We start from the raw sequence: 19651 nt of genomic DNA, 5'->3' as shown, positions 1-19651 counted from the left end.
GGTCCCTCTAAACCCTCTCTCACAATCCTGTATCTGGGATGGGCTGTCTAACACTTCTCTCACACTTCTGTAACTGCAGAGCCTGCTCTAATCCCTCTCTCAAATTCCAGTATCTGGGGAGATACATCTAACCCCTCTCTCTCACTCCTGTATCTGAAGAGGTCACTCTAACCCCTCTCTCTCACTCCTGTATCTGGGTGGATCCTTCTAATGACTCTCTCAGTCTCCTGTATCTGAAGAGGTCCCTCTAACCACTCTCTGATACTCCTGTTTCCTGGGAGGTCCCTCTAACACCTCTTTCACACTCCCGTATATGGGGCAGGCCCTCTAATCCCCCTCTCACACTTCTTCATCTGGGGAGATGTAGGAACTAAGGCTTTAACAACTGCCATGTAAAACCTGTTGAATGAATCTGTGCAAGAAGAAGAACATGGAGAGACAATATAGAATAAAGGGTACAATTCTAAAGGGGGTGCAGGAGCAGAGGGACCGAGGTGTATATTTGCGTAAGTCATTGAAGGTGGCAGGACAGGTATACGATATCCTGGGCTTTATTAATAGGGGTATAAAGTACAAGATCAAGGAAGTTATGTTGAACTTGTATAAGACACCAGTTCGGCCTCAGCTGGAGTATTGCGTCTAATTCTGGGTGTGCACTTGAGGAAAGACAGGAGGGTATTGGAGAGATTACAGAAAAGATTCATGAGAATGGTTCCAGGGATGGGTAGTCATAGAGTGATACAGCACTGAAACAGGCCCTTCAGCCCACCGAGTCTGTGCTGACCATCAACCACCCATTTATACTAATACTACATTAATCCCATATTCCCCACCACATCCCCACCTTCCCTCTACCACCTACCTACACTAGGGGCAATTTACAACAGTCAATTTACCTATCAACCTGCAAGTCTTTGGTTGTGGGAGGAAACAGGAGCACCCGGCGGAAATCAGTGCGATCACAGGGAGAACTTGCAAACTCATAGACTCATGGAGAGATACAGCACTGAAACAGGCCCTTCAGCCCACCGAGTCTGTGCCAACCAACAACCAACCATTTATACTACAAAGTGATTCCTGACAACGCTGGCTGCCACTGATGTTATCAGGCTGTGCCGCGGTGCACACATGCACAGATGGTCTCCTGCTCTCTGCGCATGCGTTGCACTCCGGCTTGTCAGGACTGGTCAGCGCACGCTTGAATGGTATTACAAAGATGAAGTAGGGAATCTGCAGCCCGTTTTACACCCTGCCTGATATTTATTCCCATTGACTTCAATAAGAAAATACAATTGAGAGAGGTTTAAACCGGTCTGTCAATTCGCTGTTACCTGCTTTACAGTAAAATTAATTTCATGAGTGTTTGTACGGCGTTACCTGGTGCAAAGTGCAATTGAATTTCATCCTATCAATGATTGACATGTTGCTATCAAATTCCTGTCTGCAAGAATGGAGCGAGGAAGTTCGTCCAGAAGCAAAGACAGTTACTTCAGACCTCCTGATCGAATGTGGTACTTTCAACAGATATTTTGTACAGGTGGTGTATGTGGGGAGTCCGCCGAGCTTCTACCAGCAGAGTTATAATGGCCGCTTCGACAATCCTGAAAGAATCTCCTGCGGTACAACATCAAACAGGAGAAATCAACGAAAAAGAACAGTCAGAATCAAACTAGTAGATAACAAATGGAATGGTGGAGACCGAAGGTGTCAGAGAAAGGAAGAGATATCCAGATTCGGGATAAAGATAGTGTCACAATCCTGTGTTTTTCTTTCTCCTCGGGAAATATTGTGGTGCGCCTTTAAGGGTGTAAAGAGATCAGTGTATCTTTAAGATCTCTCCAGAAGCACTGTGAGTGAAAGTGCATTCTGGTAGCCAAGCTACAGCCATGCAGAGAGGGAGAACAGAGAATCAATATATCCATTTTGACTTTGAAACTGGCTGGCAGAGAGAGACAGTTGACAGACTGGTCCAGCATGGGAAGGAAATAGGAGAGCTCTCTCCAAGTCCATTTAAACCTGGGTAGTTTCTCTCTTGAACTTCTTTGAGCCAAGTTAATTCCTTAAAGAAATAAGAAAAGAAAACGTTTTTTTCTCTCACCACAAATTATTGATCTGCTCTGTTCATCGCTGGTAAAAAGAGTTCAATAGTGTTTGGGGCGGCACAGTGGTGCAGTGGTTAGCACTGCAACCTCACAGCTCTAGTAACCTGGGTTCGGTTCTGGGTATGGTTCTGGGTACTGCCTGTGTGGAGTTTGCAAGTTCTCTCTGTGACCGTGTGGGTTTCCATCATGTGCTCCGGTCTCCTCCCACAGCCAAAGACTTGCAGGTTGATGGGTAAATTGGCCATTGTAAATTGCCCCTAGTGTAGGGAGGTGGTAGGAGAATGGTGGGGATGTGGTAGGGAATATGGGATTAATGTAGGATTAGTATAAATGGGTGGTTGTTGGTCAGCACAGACTCGGTGGGCCGAAGGGCCTGTTTCAGTGCTGTATCTCTATATGACTCTAATACTACAACTGTTAAACTGAACTGTTGAACCCCTATCTCTGGAAGGGCCCTTTTCTCATGGACCTTGGAAGACTGCAAATGAACTTGGACTCTGTTGAATTGGAAGACTGTTCGTCAGAAGCATAATCCACAAAGATTTTATTGTTTTTCTATTTTTTTCGTGCAGCTAATTAAAAAACAAACAACTGTTAGTTCGAATACATGTATGCAAATGTGGGAGTTAGATTTTTAAATAAGAAGTTATAAGGTCTTTAGATATTAGTTTATCTTAATAGTGTTTAAGATTTCAGTTTTTAAATAAATAGTTAATTTGTTGATATCTAAAGATACCTGGTTTGGTTCGTCTCATTTCGGGATTACTAGATTGTTTCAATTTGGATGCTGCTTTCTTGGATTTGGAATGCTTAAAGATATATGATGTGACCTGTGGAGTGACGGGACTGAATTAACAGTGTGTTGCTCCAACCGCAATCAGAAGCATATATTTTAAGACCGCATTTGTTGACAACGCGAACGGTAGGTGGCGCTGTTTTGGCACATGTGCAAATACAGCATGTGCCACGAAAACGTCACAGATTGCGAGTGGAGCAGCTGCCAGGACTAAAGATGGCGCTGCTCAAAGAATCACACAGAGGCGACCTAACAAACACGTGGCAGTATACAATGGCAGGAGTGAGAGAGCAGCACGGGGGACGGGGAGAGCAGCGCGGGGGGCGGGGGGGTGGGGGGAAAGAGAGGAGGGAGGGGGGAAAAGAGGAGGGAGGGGTGGGGGTGAAGGGCGGGAGTGGGGGGTGGGGGAGAGTGGGGGGGGGAGCAGCGGAACGGAAGAGGAGTGCCTTTTCCTGTGCATGCGCCAGAAACACAACAGCAAAAGACTTACCGGCCAGTCCCTGGACCCGGCGACACCAAGGTCTTCGCACGCTCGCTTCCCGCAGCTCTCTACGGCCTCTCGCATCCGGCCCTCTCCATTCAGCCGTTCCCTGCAGCTGCGGATGCCCAATCCAGTTGCTTCTCCCCTACTTCTCCACAGTACTTCAGGCATTGCAACTGTCTGGTCCTTGCATTTTGCATGCTCCCTCTCCCCACCCCTCCCTGCTCTCCCCACCCCTCCCCCCTCTCCATCTACTCCCCTACCTCCAACCCTCCCTCTACCCCCCCTACCTCCACCCCTCCCTCTACCCCCCTACCTCCACCCCTCCCTCTACCCCCTACCTCCACCCCTCCACCACAGTTGAATATCTGAAGTGCAGTTGCAAAGTCGGGGAAATAGCATGCAAAACAAAGCCTCAACAATTCTGGGGTTAATTATTGAGAAGTTTTATTAAGTTCATTAAGCATCCGAGGAACTGCTGTGCATGGATACATGAGTGTTGTGTTTCCAGCATTCCCGTTAGACAGACAGGCCGAGTCTCTGCTATACAGAACTAAAGAGATTGTTCCTGGAGAGCCTTGTGGTGAATGAACGCTTGGCTCTCTATTCCACTACTGTATTGTCCATTTGAAGAAGGCAAAGTCACAAGAGTCTGAGCTCAGTCTATTCTTGGTGAATGTTCCCCAAACGCATCCCAATGTGCATTCCCAATTCATCCATAAATGCAATGTTCCTTTCCACATCGTGATGAGCTCCGCAGCATGATCCAGTTGCCTTCGTTGCTTGAATGCTGACCTTAAGTCTCAAGGATTGTTTTCTCGACGGCATGTTTTACATGAAAAGAAATAAAGCAAATCAGAGTCAGAGCTTGCCTCCCTCCATCCACTGAAATTACTGTTGCGCACACCTTTTTAAGTTCTGCAGTGAAGGCACCAATTGATAACGTCGCCAATGAAGCACTTATTACCCACCTCAGATGCAGGAATCAGCACATCCTTGCGTCCTCTCCTGCACTGCCTCCTTTGCTGGAATGCCGTCCTTCAGTGTCAAGGATTGTTTTCTCAAGGGCACATTTTACACGAAAGGAAATAAGGAAAGAACATCAGTGTCAGAGCTTCCCTCCCTCCAATGAAATTACTGTTGAGCATGCTTTGAGTTCTGCGGTAAAGGCATGTACTGATAACACGGCCAATGAATCACTTAGTACCCACCTCAGCTGTAGGAGGCAGGATGATGTTATTGCCCCTATCTCGTGATGGTTCAATGCTGCTCTCTGGGAAAACATGAATGATGTGAGGGTGCTGGAAAAGAAGCACATTTCTTTTGGGCTATGAACATAAAGCTGGCCATTTAGCCCAGCAGTTCCCTGCTAGTGGTTATGTTACTCGTGCGTCTTCCCATCCATTCCCATTTAATCCTGCCTACTACTATCACCAGTTGTGTTCACAGCAAGAGCATTCATATTTCTGCTACCACTGGGCACGGCATGCTTGTTTCTTTTAATGCTCAGTCTCTTCTTGCTGAATGTTCCCCAAGTGCTTGACCCCTTTGGACGCCCTCTCTGCTTGACAGGCAGCAGCTGGCAATTGTGGAGTCTCACAAGGCTCTGCATGGTTGTTTCAAAGGCGGATGGGGAAACAGGTGGCTGTGTGCCCATGTGCACTGCTCTGATGGGTGTAGGAACAGGTGGCTGTGTGCCCATGTGCACTGCTCTGATGGGTGTAGGAGCAGGTAGCTGTGTGCCAATGTGCACTGCTCTGATGGGTGTAGGAACAGGTGGCTGTGTGCCCATGTGCACTGCTCTGATGGGTGTAGGAACAGGTGGCTGTGTGCCCATGTGCACTGCTCTGATGGGTGTAGGAACAGGTGACTGTGTGTCCATGTGCACTGCCCTGATGGGTGCAGGAACAGGTGACTGTGTAACAGCAAGGAGAGGGTACCGCAGGTAGGAGAAGTGGAGCTTTGAACAGGCAGGCATATGTATGGTCCATCAGATCATTAGGCCAGGGGGTGAGACGCTCAGGATCCAGGGTTTGTGACACGTGACTGATGTCCAGCGCGTGGCCACCTCCATCCGAAGGTGCTTCCGGGCAATTGTTGGGAATAGTAAATGGCTCCATCTCATCAGCCAGTCCTTGCTGCCAGCGGAGAGTCTGTTGCCGCAGCCAGTCCAGTCTCCTCACGGGAAACATGAGATGAGATAAGAAATACAGAATGCACTCCATTAAAACGTTACAAAAACGAAAGTGACCGTTAAGACGGTAGGTTGCAGCACATGTACTGCCTGCACACAGCAACTCACAACAGGGACTGGAGAACATGCGGTGGCCCAGACAATGGAAATGTTTTCAGAGCAACTTACAAAGGCAGAGCAACTTACCTTGGAACAATCTCCTGTGTCAAATAAAAATGAAGCAAGTCTCCAAAACGAATAAATAATTCAGATAAAATGCGAGAAAATGCCCGACGAAACTTCTCCTCCTTCCACTTTCAAAAAGTCGCGCTGAAGCTTTGACGCATGCGCAGAGGCCAACCTGGCGCGTTGCCCGAGGAAGACGACGTAACGCGATGACGTCATCTGCGCATGCGCACAACGGTCCTGGCAAGCCGGACAGCAGCGCATGCGCAGAGGGCATGAGATTGTCTGCACATGTGCGCACCGTGGCGCATTCTGATGAATTCGGCGATGATGTAGCGTTGTCATGAATTACTTTGATATTTTAATTGGGGGCTTTGTCCTGAGTGGTTGTCACATATATATACAATGCTACCACTGGGTGGCGCTGCAGTAACACATGCGCAAATGCAGCACGTGCCACTAAAACGTCACAGTCTGCGACTTCAGGCAGCTGCCAAGCCGAAAGATGGCATTGCTCAAATAACTGAACAAAGGCAACCTAACCTAAACACATGGCAGCACACAATGGCAGAAGGGGGAGGGAGAGCGAGTGAGTGAGGGGGCGGGGGGGGAGTGGAGTGGAGTGGAGTGGGCCGGGGGCTGGGGATCGATAGGGAGCAGAGCGGAGAGGGCCGGGGATTGGGAGGGTGCGGAGCAGGACGTGGAGCGGGACGTGGGAGGGAAGCGGAGCGGGACGGGGCGGACGGGAGCGGGACGGGGGGGTGGAGAGCGGGAGCGGCACGGTGGGGGGTGAGCGGGAGCAGGACGGGGGGAGCGGAGCGGGGGGGTAGCGGAGCGGGACGGGGAGTCGGTGAGCGAGTGACCGGGCCGGTGACAGGGGCGAGCGGAGTGGCCGAAAGAGTGGAGGCGACGGAGAGAGCAGCGAGGGGGGGGTGGGGGAGTGGAGCAGCCGAAAGAGCGGATCGGCTGGAGAAAGCGGCTGGGGGGGGTAGCAGAGCGGAGCGGCCAAAAGAGTGGAGTGGCCAGAGAGAGCAGCGAGGGGGCGGGGGTTGGAGGAGTGGAGTGGAGCGGCCAAAAGAGCAGAGTGGCCGGAGAGAGCAGCGAGGGGGGGTAGCGGAGCGGAGCGGCCAGGGAGAGCAACGAGGGACGGTAGCGGAGCAGAGAGGCCAGAGAGAGCAGCGAGGGGGGGGGGGTAGTGGAGCGGAGATGCCAGAGAGAGCAGCGAGGGGGGCTAGCGGAGCGGAGCGGCCAAATGAGCAGAGCGGCCGAAGAGAGCAGCAGAGGGGGCGGGGGGGGGGGGAGCGGAGCTTGACACATGGGTGAATACCCGTTAACGTTGCATTGCTGTACACGTAAAGTGCATGCGCAGAGGCCAACCAGGCGCATTGTCCAAAGATGTACTCGTCACGCGATGACGTGATTGGAGCATGCGCTAAACAGTCCTGGCGAGCCGGTACGCAGCACATGCGCAGAGAGCAGAAGACCCTCTGCACCTGTGCGCACCTTGGCGCAGACTGATGTCGTCAGTGGCCGGCTGCGTTGTCAGGAATCACTTTGATATTTAATTGGGGGCTCGTCCACAGTCAAATCATATTTTAATTAGGTGGCTCACATCTGGGATCAGAAACAGACTAATTTGGAAGGCTCGTGTTTGGAATCATATTAATTTCTCTTGTGTCTGTGATCATATCAATTGGAACCTCGATTGTTGGACTCTAAATCTCACACCAATTACGAAGAAATAAAATGAACCAGGTCTCTTGTATAATAAGGTACAGTCTATATCATAGTAATGGCATTCGCAGTTGCAGCAGAGTTTTTTGGAAAGCAGAGTGTTCCCCTCAGTGACTTGATAACTTTACCTAAGAACAAATTAAAAGAACTGGCGGCAAGATTGGGGTTATAATTTAAATTAGGTGTCAAAAAAGCAGAGATAATTGACATAATAGCCCAACATCTGGAATTAGAGGAAGAAGAAGTAAAAGAAGAATTCAAGGAACAAGAAAGTAGTGGGTCAGAGGGTGATGCAGTGGTATTGGCTAGGATTCAGTTAGAAATGGAAAAAACTTGAGGCTGAAAAAGAAATGAAAAGGCTTGATTTGGAAAAAGAGGAAAGGAAGAAAGAGAAAGCATTTGAGAGAGAATGTAAAAGAGAAGAGATGGAATTTAGGCCAGAAGAGATGAACTAAGACAAAAGGGTTGTCTTATATCCAGGGAGAATTCAGGTCAAGAAGAATCTGAAATTAGCTCAGGTCCCAGCGAAGAGTTCTTTAAATTTATTCAATCCCTCCCTAAGTTCTGAAAAAATACCCAAACAGATGAAATGACTGAAGGAAGTTGGACACTGCTTATGCAAAGCAGGTTGGTAGTCAGAGCTCGTGATGTTTATGCAATGCTTCCTGAAGAGGCTTCTGCAGATTATGAGATGGTAAAAAAGGCTATTCACGCTGCATATGAACTAGTCCCTGAAACTTACTGTCAGAAGTTTCGGAGCTTAGGAAATTGGCTAGGAAGACAAATGTAGCATTTGAGTGGGTGAAGCTAATTAATTTTGATCGTTTGACGCGGGCGTTAAAGATGGAAACCACATTTGAAACCTTCAGGAGTTGATTCTCTGAGAAGAGTTTAAAATTCAATTCCTTCAGTAGTGAGGTCTCATGTAAATAAACTGAAAGTTTTGAAAGCTAGGCAAGCAGTGGAAATTGATGATTTTGAGATTGTGAATAAGCCAACCTCTTTTGTCCATCACCTCCATAAACATGAGGATGGAAAGTGGAAGACTGAAAGGAAGACATAAAGGAACAGCTGGGATTGCCCCAGGATAACCTCCTCCAGTCAGAAAGGAAGGTGCTGAGGGTAGAAATGAAGTTTGCAAGCCACAGTGTTATCATTGCTACAAAACAGATCATCTTCGTTCAGAATGCTAGAAATTGTGAGGTAAACCCATTGGACGTGTTGGGATATGCAAAGCTAGTGTAGAGGTAATGACTCTGACTGAGAGCATAGCAGACCAGGCTACAGCTTTAACAACAGTTTTAAAAGCAGGTATTAAATTAAAAGAAGTGCAGAGGTTCAGAATAAAATACCCGAAAGTTATAATGAATTTTTGTCAATGGGATTTGGAATGCTTAAAAATGTATGATGTGACCTGTGGAGTGACGGGACTGAATAGACAGTGTGTTTCTCCCACCACAATCAGAATCATATATTCAGATTGGGGGCTTTGTCCTGAGCAGTCATAACATTAGCGAGAAAGACAGACATATTTGGGGATATTGATAGGGAAGCACTCAGGCACAGGGTTAGAGGTAGACAGATTGAGTGAGAGAGAGAGAGAGAAACAGATAGAAACAGAGATGCAGATTTAGTTGTTTAAATAAAGAAACAGGTAACGAGATTCAGGGATATATTTAGAAATAGAAACATATAGACATAGAGAGAGAAGGATCTAAGGAAGGAGAGAGAGATGGAAGCCCATATTCTCCTCGCCCAATATTGCTGTAGGTTCTATGCATACAATATTTGCACAAAGCCGGACAGAAAATGTGCCAAATCTGTTGTACAACAAAATGCCTGATGATTGTGTAAGGAAAGCTTTAATCAGACTACCTTAATATCAGTTAATTGTATAAGTTTGTTGATTTAATTTCATATTCCATTAATAGTAACCTGTAACATTTGCCTGTTACGTGTCAGTTAGTTTAGATCAGTGACCATTGATGCATTGAATTGCAACTAACTTTAAAGTTAGGGTTAGTTTAGTATTTTATTTTGGTTCCTGGGACGTGAGTGTCACTAGTAATTAATGTTCATCGTTAATTGTCTTTCAGAAGGTGGTGGGGAACCACCTTTTTGAACTTTTGAAGCCAAAGCAAGCAAGTCCAGTAGGCAGGCCATGCAGGGGCAGGACAGGGAGCGTGGAAGGTCTGATAGGCTAAACTGCATTTAATTTAATGCAAGAAGCCTTACAGGTAAGGCAGATAAACTCAGAGCATGGATCAGTACATGGGATTGTGATATTATAGCTATTACGGAAACGTGGTTAAGGGATGTGCAGGACTGGCAGCTCAATATTCTGGGGTACCGATCCTTCTGACGTGACAGAGGTGGAGGTAAGAGAGGAGGGGGAGTTGCACTATTGATTAGGGAGGACATCACAGCAGTACTTAGAGAGGATATCCTGGGGGAATGTATAGCGAGGCCATATGGGTGGAACTTAGAAATAAGAAAGGGGTGATCACTTTGATGGGATTATACTATAGGCCCCCCAATAGTTAGAGGGAATTGGAGGAGCATATATGTAGGAAATCACAGATAGGTGTAGGAATTATAGGGTGGTAATAGTAGATGATTTTAACTTCCCTAATATTGACTGGGACTGCCTTAGTGCTAAGGGATCAGATGGGGAAGAATTTGTTAAGTGTGTCCAGGATAGTTTTCTGAAGCAGTATGTGGATGGCCCTACTAGAGAAGGGGCTACATTCGACCTCCTCTTAGGAAATGAGGATGGGCAGGTGGTTGATGTGTCTGTGGGGGAGCACTTTGGGACCAGTGACCATAACTCTATTAGCTTCAAGATAGTTATGGAAAAGGATAGGACTGGCCCTCAGGTTGAAGTCCTAAATTGGGGGAAGGCATCAGACAGGAATTCTCAAAAGTTGAATGGGAGGCTGTTTACAGGTAAAGGGATGTCTGGCAAGTGGGAGGCATTTAAAAGTAAGATAGGAAGAGTTCAGGGCCAACATGTTCCTGTTGGATGGAAGGGCAAGGCTGTCAAGTTTAAGGAACCTTGGTTGACGAGGGATATTGAGGTCTGGTCAGGACAAAGAAGGAGGCATATGTCAGGTATAGGCAGCTGGGATCGAGCGAGTCCGTCGAGGAGTATAGAGGATGTAGGACTACACTTAAGAAGGAAATTAGGCAGGCGAAAAGGGGCCATGAGATTTCCCTGGCAGATACGATAAGGAGTATAAGTATATTAAGAGTAAAAGGGTAGCTAGGGAGAGAGTAGATCCCCTTAAGGATCAGTGTGGCAATCTATGTGTGGAGCCACGGGAAACGGGCGAGGTCATAAATGAATATTTCTCGTCCGTATTTACCTTGGAGAAGGTCATGGAAGCTAGTGAGTTCAAGGGAGGGAACACTGATATCCTGGAGCATATCAACATTACAAAGGAGGAGGTATTGGAGATTTTGAAGCGCATTAAGGTGGCTAAATCCCCAGGGCCTGATCAGGAGTATCCTAGGATGCTTTGGGAAGCAAAGGAGGAGATTGCTGGGGCCCTGGCAGAGATCTTTGTATCATCGTTAGCCACGGGTGAGGTACCGGAAGACTGGAGGAAAGGTCATGTTATGCCTTTATTTCCGATGGGCAGCAGGGATAAGCCAGGGAACTACAGGCCGGTGAGCCTTACATCAGTGGTGGGAAAGTTATTGGAAGGGATTCTGAGAGACAGGATTTATATGCATCTCGATAGACATGGTCTGATTAGGGATGGCTTTGTGCATGGGGAATCATGTCTCACGAATTTGATTGAGTTTTTTGAGGAGGTGACCAAGAGCAAGGCCTTTGACAAGGTCCCACATGGTAGGCTGGTCCAGAAGGTTCAAACACATGGGATCCAGGGTGAGCTAGCAATTTGGATACAAAATTGGCTTGGTGATAGGAGGCAGAGGGTGGTAGTGTTGGGTTGTTTTTCAGATAGGAGGCCAGTGACCAGTGGTGTGCCGCAGGGATCAGTGCTGGGCCCTCTGTTGTTTGTCATATGTATTAATGACTTGGAATTGAATGTAAGGGGCATGATTCGCAAGTTTGCGGATGACACCAAAATTGGTGACAGTGAAGAAGGTTGTCTAAGGTCACAACAGGTTATAGATCAACTGGGAAAGTGGGCAAGAGAGTTGCAAACAGAATTTAACGCAGACAAGTGTGAAGTGATGCATTTTGGGAAGTTAAACCAGGGCAGGACATATATAGTGAATGACAGGGCCCTGGGGAGTGTTCTTGAGCAGAGAAACCTTGGGGTGCAAATACATAGTTCCCTAAAAGTGGCAACACAGGTAGACAGGGTGGTGAAGAAGGTGTATGGCATGCTTGCCTTCATCGGCCGAGGCACTGAGTACAAGAGTTGGGACGTCATGTTACAGTTGTACATAACATTGGTTCAGCCGCATTTGGAGTACTGTGTGCAGTTCTGGTCGCCGCACGACAGGAAAGATGTGATTAAGCTAGAGAGGGTGCAGAAAAGATTCACAAGGATGTTGCCTGGTTTGGAGGGCTTGAGTTATAAAGAGAGATTGGAAAGGCTGGGTCTGTTTTCACTGGAGTGAAGAAGGCTGAGAGGGAACATGATAGAGGTATGTAAAATTATGAGAGGCATAGATAAGGTAGATAGCCAGAGTCTGTTTCCCATGGTCGGGGTGACTAAAACTAGAGGGCATAGAATTAAGGTGAGGGAGGAGGTTTAAAGGGGATCAATGGGGTAAATTTTTCACACAAAGAATAGTGGGTATCTGGAATGAGCTGCCAGAGGAGGTGGTGGAGGCAGGAACAGTAGCAACATTTAAGAGGCATTTGGACAGGTACTTGAATGAGCAAGGCATAGAGGGATATGGAATTAATGCAGGCAGGTGGAATTAGTATCGATAGGCATTATGGTCAGCATGGACACGGTGGGCCGAAGGGCCTGTTTCTATGCTGTGCGACTCTGACTCTATGTGGTGTAAGTACAGCAGCAATGCTGTTAGGCAGGGAATTCCAGGATTCTGACCCAGCAACAATGAAGGAATGGCGATATTGTTCCAATACAAGTTGATGTGTGACATTGAGCAGAACTTGCAGGTTTTGGTTTTCCCATCTGTCTGCTGCCCTTGTTATTTTAGGTGGTAGAGATTGTGAGTTGGGAAGGTGCTATCGAAGGAGCATTGGCGAGTTGCTGCAGTGTCTCTTGTAGGAGGTAAACACTTCTACCTCTGAGTGCTGGTGATGGAGAGAATGTAAGGTAATGGACGGGGTGCCAATCAAATGGGCTGCTTCATCGTGGGTAATTTCAAGCTTTTTAAGTCTTGTTGGAGCTGCACTTATCCAGGCAACTCGGGGGTATTCCATCACACTCCTGATTTGTGCCTTGTAGATGGTGGACAGGAATTGGAGAGTCAGGAAGTAAGTTAGTCGTCACAGAATTCCCAGTCTCTGACCTGCTGTAGTAGCCACAGTATGGCTGGTCCAGGCAAAATTCTGGTCAATGGTAAGCCCCAGGATACTGATGGTGCAGGATTCATAATGCCATTGAACAACAAGGTGCTGTCTTGTTGATGTTCATTGCTGGGCACTTGTGTGTCACGAATGTTACTTGCCACCTATCAAGCAAGCCTGAATGTCGTCCAGCTCCTGCTGCATGTGGGCACAGACTGCTGCAGTTTCCGAGGAGTTGCCAAAAGATACTGAACACTGTACAATCATCAGCGAACATTACCACTTCAAATTTTATGTTGAAGAGGGCTGGCCTGTGACACTACCTTAGAAACTCCTGCAGGGATGTCATGGGACTGTGGTGATTGTCCTCCAACAACCACAACTACCTTGCTTTGTGCTCGGTATGACTCCAACCAATGCAGAGAATTCTTCTGGGTTCCCATTGATTTCAGTTTTGCTCAGGGACCTTGATGCCACACTTGGTCAAATGCTACCATGGTGTCAAGGGCAGTCACTCTCAACTTAACTCTGGAATTCAGTTTTGTTTCATGTTTGGGTTAACGTTCTAATGAGGTTTTGTAATTTATGTAAATATAATGAAAAGACAATCCAGTGCAAAGTGATGCATATATTTCAGAGAAATTGAATTAGTTGATAATAAGTTCTGCAGAGTGAAATATATGTGAATACACCATCCTCTTTAGAAGTGGAAGATTGGTATGTAATGGTACTGCAGCTAAAGGCCTGCTTGGGTCTGGGAAAAATCCCGGCCCGATCCCGACAGAACCACATCGGACCCGAGCCCGACCCGGCCCGAGTCCTTCTATTTTCTCCCGAGCCCGACCTGACCCGAGCCTGACCCGACCACCGGAATGTTCACTTTCTCCAGTTGACAGCATTCATTTTACATCCATAGTGCACTCACTGTACTTCCTACTGTTGGATGGATGGAATAGAAGAAAGCTGCAGCATGAGTGTGATGACATCATAGAGACACTGACTCACTCACTCACTGCGCAGACTCAGAGTCTGTGGAGTCCGGATGCATGTTTCCCTCCTTGACCTCCCAGACTCCCAGCTCAGGCTTTTCAAATTTTGAGCTTATTTACTCAACTTCCCTTTTCCTCCCAGCAGAGCAAAAGGTAATACTGTGTGTGTCTGACCCGGACCAGGCCCGACCCCAGCGCGAAAGCCAAACCCGGAAGAGCGACCTCTGGTCCTGTCAGGTTTGGGTCGGGTAGCAGGCCTTTAACTGCAGCAAAGACACACTTATAATTAGAGATTCTCTTGGTGAATGGTAACCCTATGTAACAAGATTGAAACTATCTATAATACAACAATGCAGCTGAATTGTATGAAAAAACTTGTTATTGATAAGCAACAAGGTATTAAAATTGTCTGTATATGAAGTTATGTTATGCATTTTAGTTTTAGTTTAGAGATGCAGCACTGAAACAGGCTCTTCGGCCCACCGAGTCTGTGCTGACCATCAACCACCTATTTATACCAATCCTACACTAATTCCATATTCCTACCACATCCCCTCCTGTCCCTATATTTCCCTACCACCTACCTATACTAGGGGCAATTGCTAATGGCCAATTTACCTATCAACCTGCAAGTCTTTGGCATGTGGGAGGAAACCGGAGCACCCGGAGGAAACCCACGCAGACACAGGGAGAACTTGCAAACTCCACACAGGCAGTACCCAGAATTGAACCCGGGTCGCTGGAGCTGTGAGGCTGCGGTGCTAACCACTGCGCCACTGTGCCGCCACTGCTGAGGCTTTCCGAAAGTCGGATCAACCGATATCCACCATTGGGCCGAAGGGCCTGTTTCGGTGCTGTATTCCCTATGATTCCTTGAAATGGCATTGTGTTTGAGTTCCCGACTTAACCCGCAAGGTTTTCTCATCAATACTGCTTTTAAGTGTATGCTTAGGTACGGGATGCGTAATTCCGTGAAACTTGACCTTCAATCTTTAAGAACCTTATTTATTTTGGGAGTTATTAAAAATACACCTTAAGGGGATTTGCAGAGTAGATGCTGGGTGTTTTTGGGGCAGAGCAAGTGTCAAGAATTGGAGCTGCAGTCTCAGAATGAAGGGTCGGTCATTTCGGACTGTGATGAGGAGAAATTTCTTCACTCAAAGAATTGTGAATCTTTGGAATTCTCTACTCCAGAGAGCTGTGGATCCCCCATTGGTGAGAATATTCAAGACACAAATCCACAGATTTTGTTGGATATTCGGGGAAACAAGGGATGTAGGATAGTGCGGGACAATACAGTTCAGGTAGGAGATTGGCCATAACTGCGTTGAATGGTGCAGCAGACTCGAAGGGCCGAATGGCCTACTCCTGCTCTTGTCCTTATATTAAGTACACATCTAATATCTCTAACATTTTCTGAATACATAGTGGAAGCAATAACTTCAAATGAAATCATTTTTCTTAATATTGTGTGTTTTACCTGCGTATCATTTCCTGCCATTCTGCTGTGCAGAGCACCTGACATAAAGAACACCTCTCAAATGGAAATCAGGTAGTTGTTCAGGAAAGGCAGCTATATGGATAGTCCTAGAAAAGAAGCTGTAATATCATGATAGCTTGTGTTTTGACCATTTTGTAACCTTGTTTTATTTAATCTTTAATTGTTCTACAATGAGCCGATCTTCTCTAACTGTTACACCAAATGATGTAAACTATCATATTTTCTCCAGCATTACTACTGGAACAAACGGGCTTCTCCTTGGGAATTTTCCATCTGATGTGTTTGGGGGAGGAGGTATATTTACACAGGGATGCCAGATAGACCAGACTGAAGGAGCGATGCTCTCTGCCCCACCCACTGGTTTCTGGTGTGTTGTATTCACATACAGAAGTGAAAATATCTCACTTTTACAAATGATTAGTGCTGATGGAAGTTAGGTTTTTTTTCTCAAATGAAGCTGGGACAACTGACCCAATGGTATTGCTAACAGATGCGGACACCTACTCATAGTTTTAGATGCTTCTCTTAAGGTTTCAGTGACATTGTGACGCTGCATAAAATAAGACATGTCAAGATGACTGACTGTTGCTTTTCCCTAACTGGCCTCACCAGTCAAATTCCACCAAACGTTTTGGTAGACCCTGACCCAACTGCCTGACAAATGTCTTTGCGAATTGGCTTCTTATTGTCTTGGCTCTCAGAGGTGCAGATGCTGAGCTGCTAAAGCATCTGAAGATAGTGTGCATTCTAGCTCAGGCTAGGACATTGAAGAACAATGGTCAGCTGTGACGGAGAACATAGCCCCACATCATCACAGACATGATGCATTTTCACTGTCATGTGACTGATTGGGTATTTTTCATCAATGGACACAAAGGTCACAGAGGGTCACCTCAATTACAGCCGCCACTTGCTTCATCACTTCAGCTGCCATTAAACTATTGAGCAGGTGCTTGTCTTCTGCATTACTTGGTGGCCAACTCATGGCTGCCTCGTGGGTTACCTTTTCCTTTCAAAGCCTCCTGTCACCTCCTAGTGCCTTAATTCTTCAGCATTGCTAAAAAAAAATCTGAAACTTTATAGATAACTTCGGAAATGTTCTCTCCCATTACGGCACTGTCTTTAATTGTTCCCATTTCTTTCAATTTGAGAAAAACACTTCCTGCTTCTATTGCAAATGTGCCCCGAGACCTGTGTAAATTCCCATCTGGAGTTCTGCTATTAGCAGAATTCATAAAACAGGATGTTAACAACATAATTCCAATTGAATCTCTCCAATAGGCGAACTCTCCAAATACATCAGCTAAACTAAAAGAGGAAATTATATATCAGAGATAGAAAAAAGATGGATGACAGAAGCTGAGTGATAAATAAAAAGGGAATGAGTTGACTGACAGAAAAAAGATGTACCACAATTAATATATTTTATCAACCTATTAATTTCTCTTTTCCTATCTTTATTGCAGCTAATTTATTAACAATTGTGATTCTCTCCCGTGGAAAATGCGGTCTCTCCAAATGTATCAGTCGTTATATGGTGGCCATGACAACAGCAGATCTACTGGTCCTAATATTTGAAGTAATTCTGTATGAGATTAAGGAGATGTATTTCACAAATTCATTTCTGGATTACACCTCCATCTGTCGTCTTCAATTCACCTTCAGTTTTATTTCCATTGATTGTTCTGTCTGGTTAACAGTCGCTTTCAGCTTTGATCGCTCTGTATCCATCTGTTACCAGAAACTGAGAAACAAATACTGCACAGAAAAAACTGCACTTGTCGTTATAGCAGCGGTGTGTGCACTTTCCGTTTTAAAAAACATTCCATTTTACTTTGTAAATAAACCTGGAATAATGATTGATAACATACCATGGTTCTGTGTTGTAAAATCTGCATTCTATATTTTGCCCTATTGGATGGCTTACTTGTGGCTTAACACTATTTTAACCCCACTTGCTGCATTTTTCTTAATTTTGTTCTTCAATGCTCTGACCATCAGACACATTGTAGTGACCAATAGAGTCAGGAGGGGATTCCGGGAAAAGAGCAAAGATCCAGAGATAGAGAGCCGCAGAAAGTCCATCATATTACTGCTCGCTATTTCGGGCAGTTTTATCTTGTTATGGATTCTAATCTCCATCTGTGATTTTTCTGTACAATTTACGGAAAATCAATTTTACCAAAGTGATTACAATGACCCTTTCACCATCATGGAACAGACCGGATTCATGCTCCAGCGTTTGAGTTCCTGCACCAACACGGTTATTTATGCAGTGGTACAGACCAAGTTCAGAGATGAGTTAAAGAATATTATTAAATATCCCTTTACCCGGATGATTAAGGTAAATAAATTACATTAATCGGAATGCGTTAAATTTATCTCCCCACCCACCCACCCCGGATTGGTCTCATATCATACACAATTATCTGCCGTTTAAATTGGATCTGTCCAACCACTCTACAGAGGCATATTGTTCCTGCTGTTTAATATACTACTGAAAATCAAGTTCTCTATTTGCCCTGGCGGAACTGTGGCCAGCAGAGCTGTCAACAGATTTGGAGAGACTCAAAGAGAAATGTGAGGGTAAATGTTTATGTTTACCATTTAAAGCTCTTTACAAAGTCTGACATAATCTCAATGAGTATTTAATGTCCAGAAAGTAAAGGTAATGAACTAACTTATTCTGTTTACACCAATTTCTAACTGGTCAAATATTTACATAAAACCAATCCAGGTTTGGAAAGAATTAAATGTATAAGTAAATTTGTGCGGCATTTTTGAAGAATTTACCTTTGTATCGGCTGCTTTAATGTTGTCATTGTATACAATAGGTTCAATTCAGCTTCACTCAAACAAATACTGTTCTCCCTTTTTTAACACACTATTGGTCTGATTGTTCAGTTTGCTGCAACTAGTTTGCTTGATGGATGAACCAGTTCACTCAGTTCAAGAATCTGATTGTTGTGTGATTTGCTCAGCTACATATCTGCTTGGCTGCTTTTTGAATTTTAGTGATGAATTATTTAATTTCACGAAGCTTCGGGTCAATTAATATGATTAATATCATTTTCAGATCACAACAAATTGCTCTTGTTGACATACAGAAAGGACAGTGACAGATTTCCCCAGTGGTGTGCCTTGGGCTGTTGAATCATCTAACATCGTGAATACAAGAAGCCGGGCAGGAGATGGTAAATATCCAAAAGGGATTCTGCCAAATGCTATTTTTCAGGCAGTTAAATGGGCATAAATTCAGATGAGTTCATTAGCGGTGTGTTTCTCTTGCTCCAATCGTCCTCTGCTCACCAGGCAATCCAACAGCCCCAGCGTAGGAACAGGAAATATATTCTGGAACATTTAAAATATTATCTGGAACATTTTAACTCCCTTGTTTGATGAGAAAATATTGACAGTTTTATTGCAGTAATAAAATATTTACAGCACTTTTACCATGAGACATGCAATCTTATTATTTTCCAAAACATGAAACAACTGTAGCTATCTAAGTTACAACCACTGTTCATTTGGTTTATTAAAACTCAGTCACTGTGACAATTATACATAAAACAATATAAATGTCGTGTCACTCTGTTACATTACAAAGATAAGGAAAATCCTGGGAACTCACAGGATAGACAATAAAAATCTAAACCTATTCCCAGGTTCTTTTGTGATGAAGTTAAACTGATGCGTTCCTGCCAAGAAGTGAAAATAGTTTTTGTCATGATTTTTCTGATCCAAGCTCTCCATAACTTTGAGCTCCTCTCATCAGATCACCACTCTGTCTTTTACCTTGTCCCACTTTGTGTAAATGGAACGGAGATCAATATAGAAGATAGAGAATATAGTCTAATTCACGCTCCCTGGGCAACACAGAAGGAGTCGAGACCAAATGTAATCTTGAAGAGAAGCAGAGTTAAAGATTTCAAAGATTAATGGAGCATAAAATCTAGAAATAATATAACCCCAGTTTGAAAGTGTTACATTGTGCTCCTATATTTCATGTCTTGTTATAAGTTCTGAACTCTATATTTATCTTGAAATACCTGGAATGTGTAATCGGACGGATTGTAAAACCGGTGTTGAACCTGAACGCACGTCATTGCACCAGGTGTGTTAGGTTTCAGTCTTGAATGTTTCCTATATATTTTGTGCAGAGATTAATTTAACAATTACTCTCCCACATCCCCCCACTCCAAACCCATTTCCTTCTCATAACGATTCC

The 19651-nt window shown here is 45.2% G+C and overlaps 1 protein-coding gene across 1 annotated transcript; it reads left to right on the top strand.

The window, feature by feature from the left end:
• The first annotated feature begins 8061 nt into the window (after positions 1 to 8061).
• On the top strand, positions 8062 to 19237 carry LOC137345863 (probable G-protein coupled receptor 139). The gene is made up of 5 exons (XM_068009111.1): positions 8062 to 8166; positions 14065 to 14075; positions 16125 to 16201; positions 16890 to 17767; positions 19169 to 19237. Exons 1-5 carry the CDS (start codon positions 8062 to 8064, stop codon positions 19235 to 19237), a joined length of 1140 nt encoding a protein of 379 aa, XP_067865212.1.
• Positions 19238 to 19651: the final 414 nt, after the last annotated feature.

This window comes from Heterodontus francisci, chromosome 29 (genome assembly GCF_036365525.1).
Source record: "Heterodontus francisci isolate sHetFra1 chromosome 29, sHetFra1.hap1, whole genome shotgun sequence".
Lineage (NCBI taxonomy): Eukaryota > Metazoa > Chordata > Chondrichthyes > Heterodontiformes > Heterodontidae > Heterodontus > Heterodontus francisci.
The sequence above is the reverse complement of the archived record's forward strand: the minus strand, read 5'-3'. Positions and strand labels throughout refer to the sequence as shown.

What these genes read in the sequence shown, in the direction of transcription:
- LOC137345863 (XM_068009111.1), top strand. Translation starts at nt 8,062, where the DNA reads ATGACTGAAGGAAGTTGGACACTGCTTATGCAAAGCAGGTTGGTAGTC. An exon ending in TAGGACATTGAAGAACAATG is followed by an intron (nt 16,202 to 16,889) that starts GTCAGCTGTGAC and finishes TCTTTATTGCAG; the next exon opens with CTAATTTATTAACAATTGTG. An exon ending in CCTTTACCCGGATGATTAAG is followed by an intron (nt 17,768 to 19,168) that starts GTAAATAAATTA and finishes TTCTGATCCAAG; the next exon opens with CTCTCCATAACTTTGAGCTC.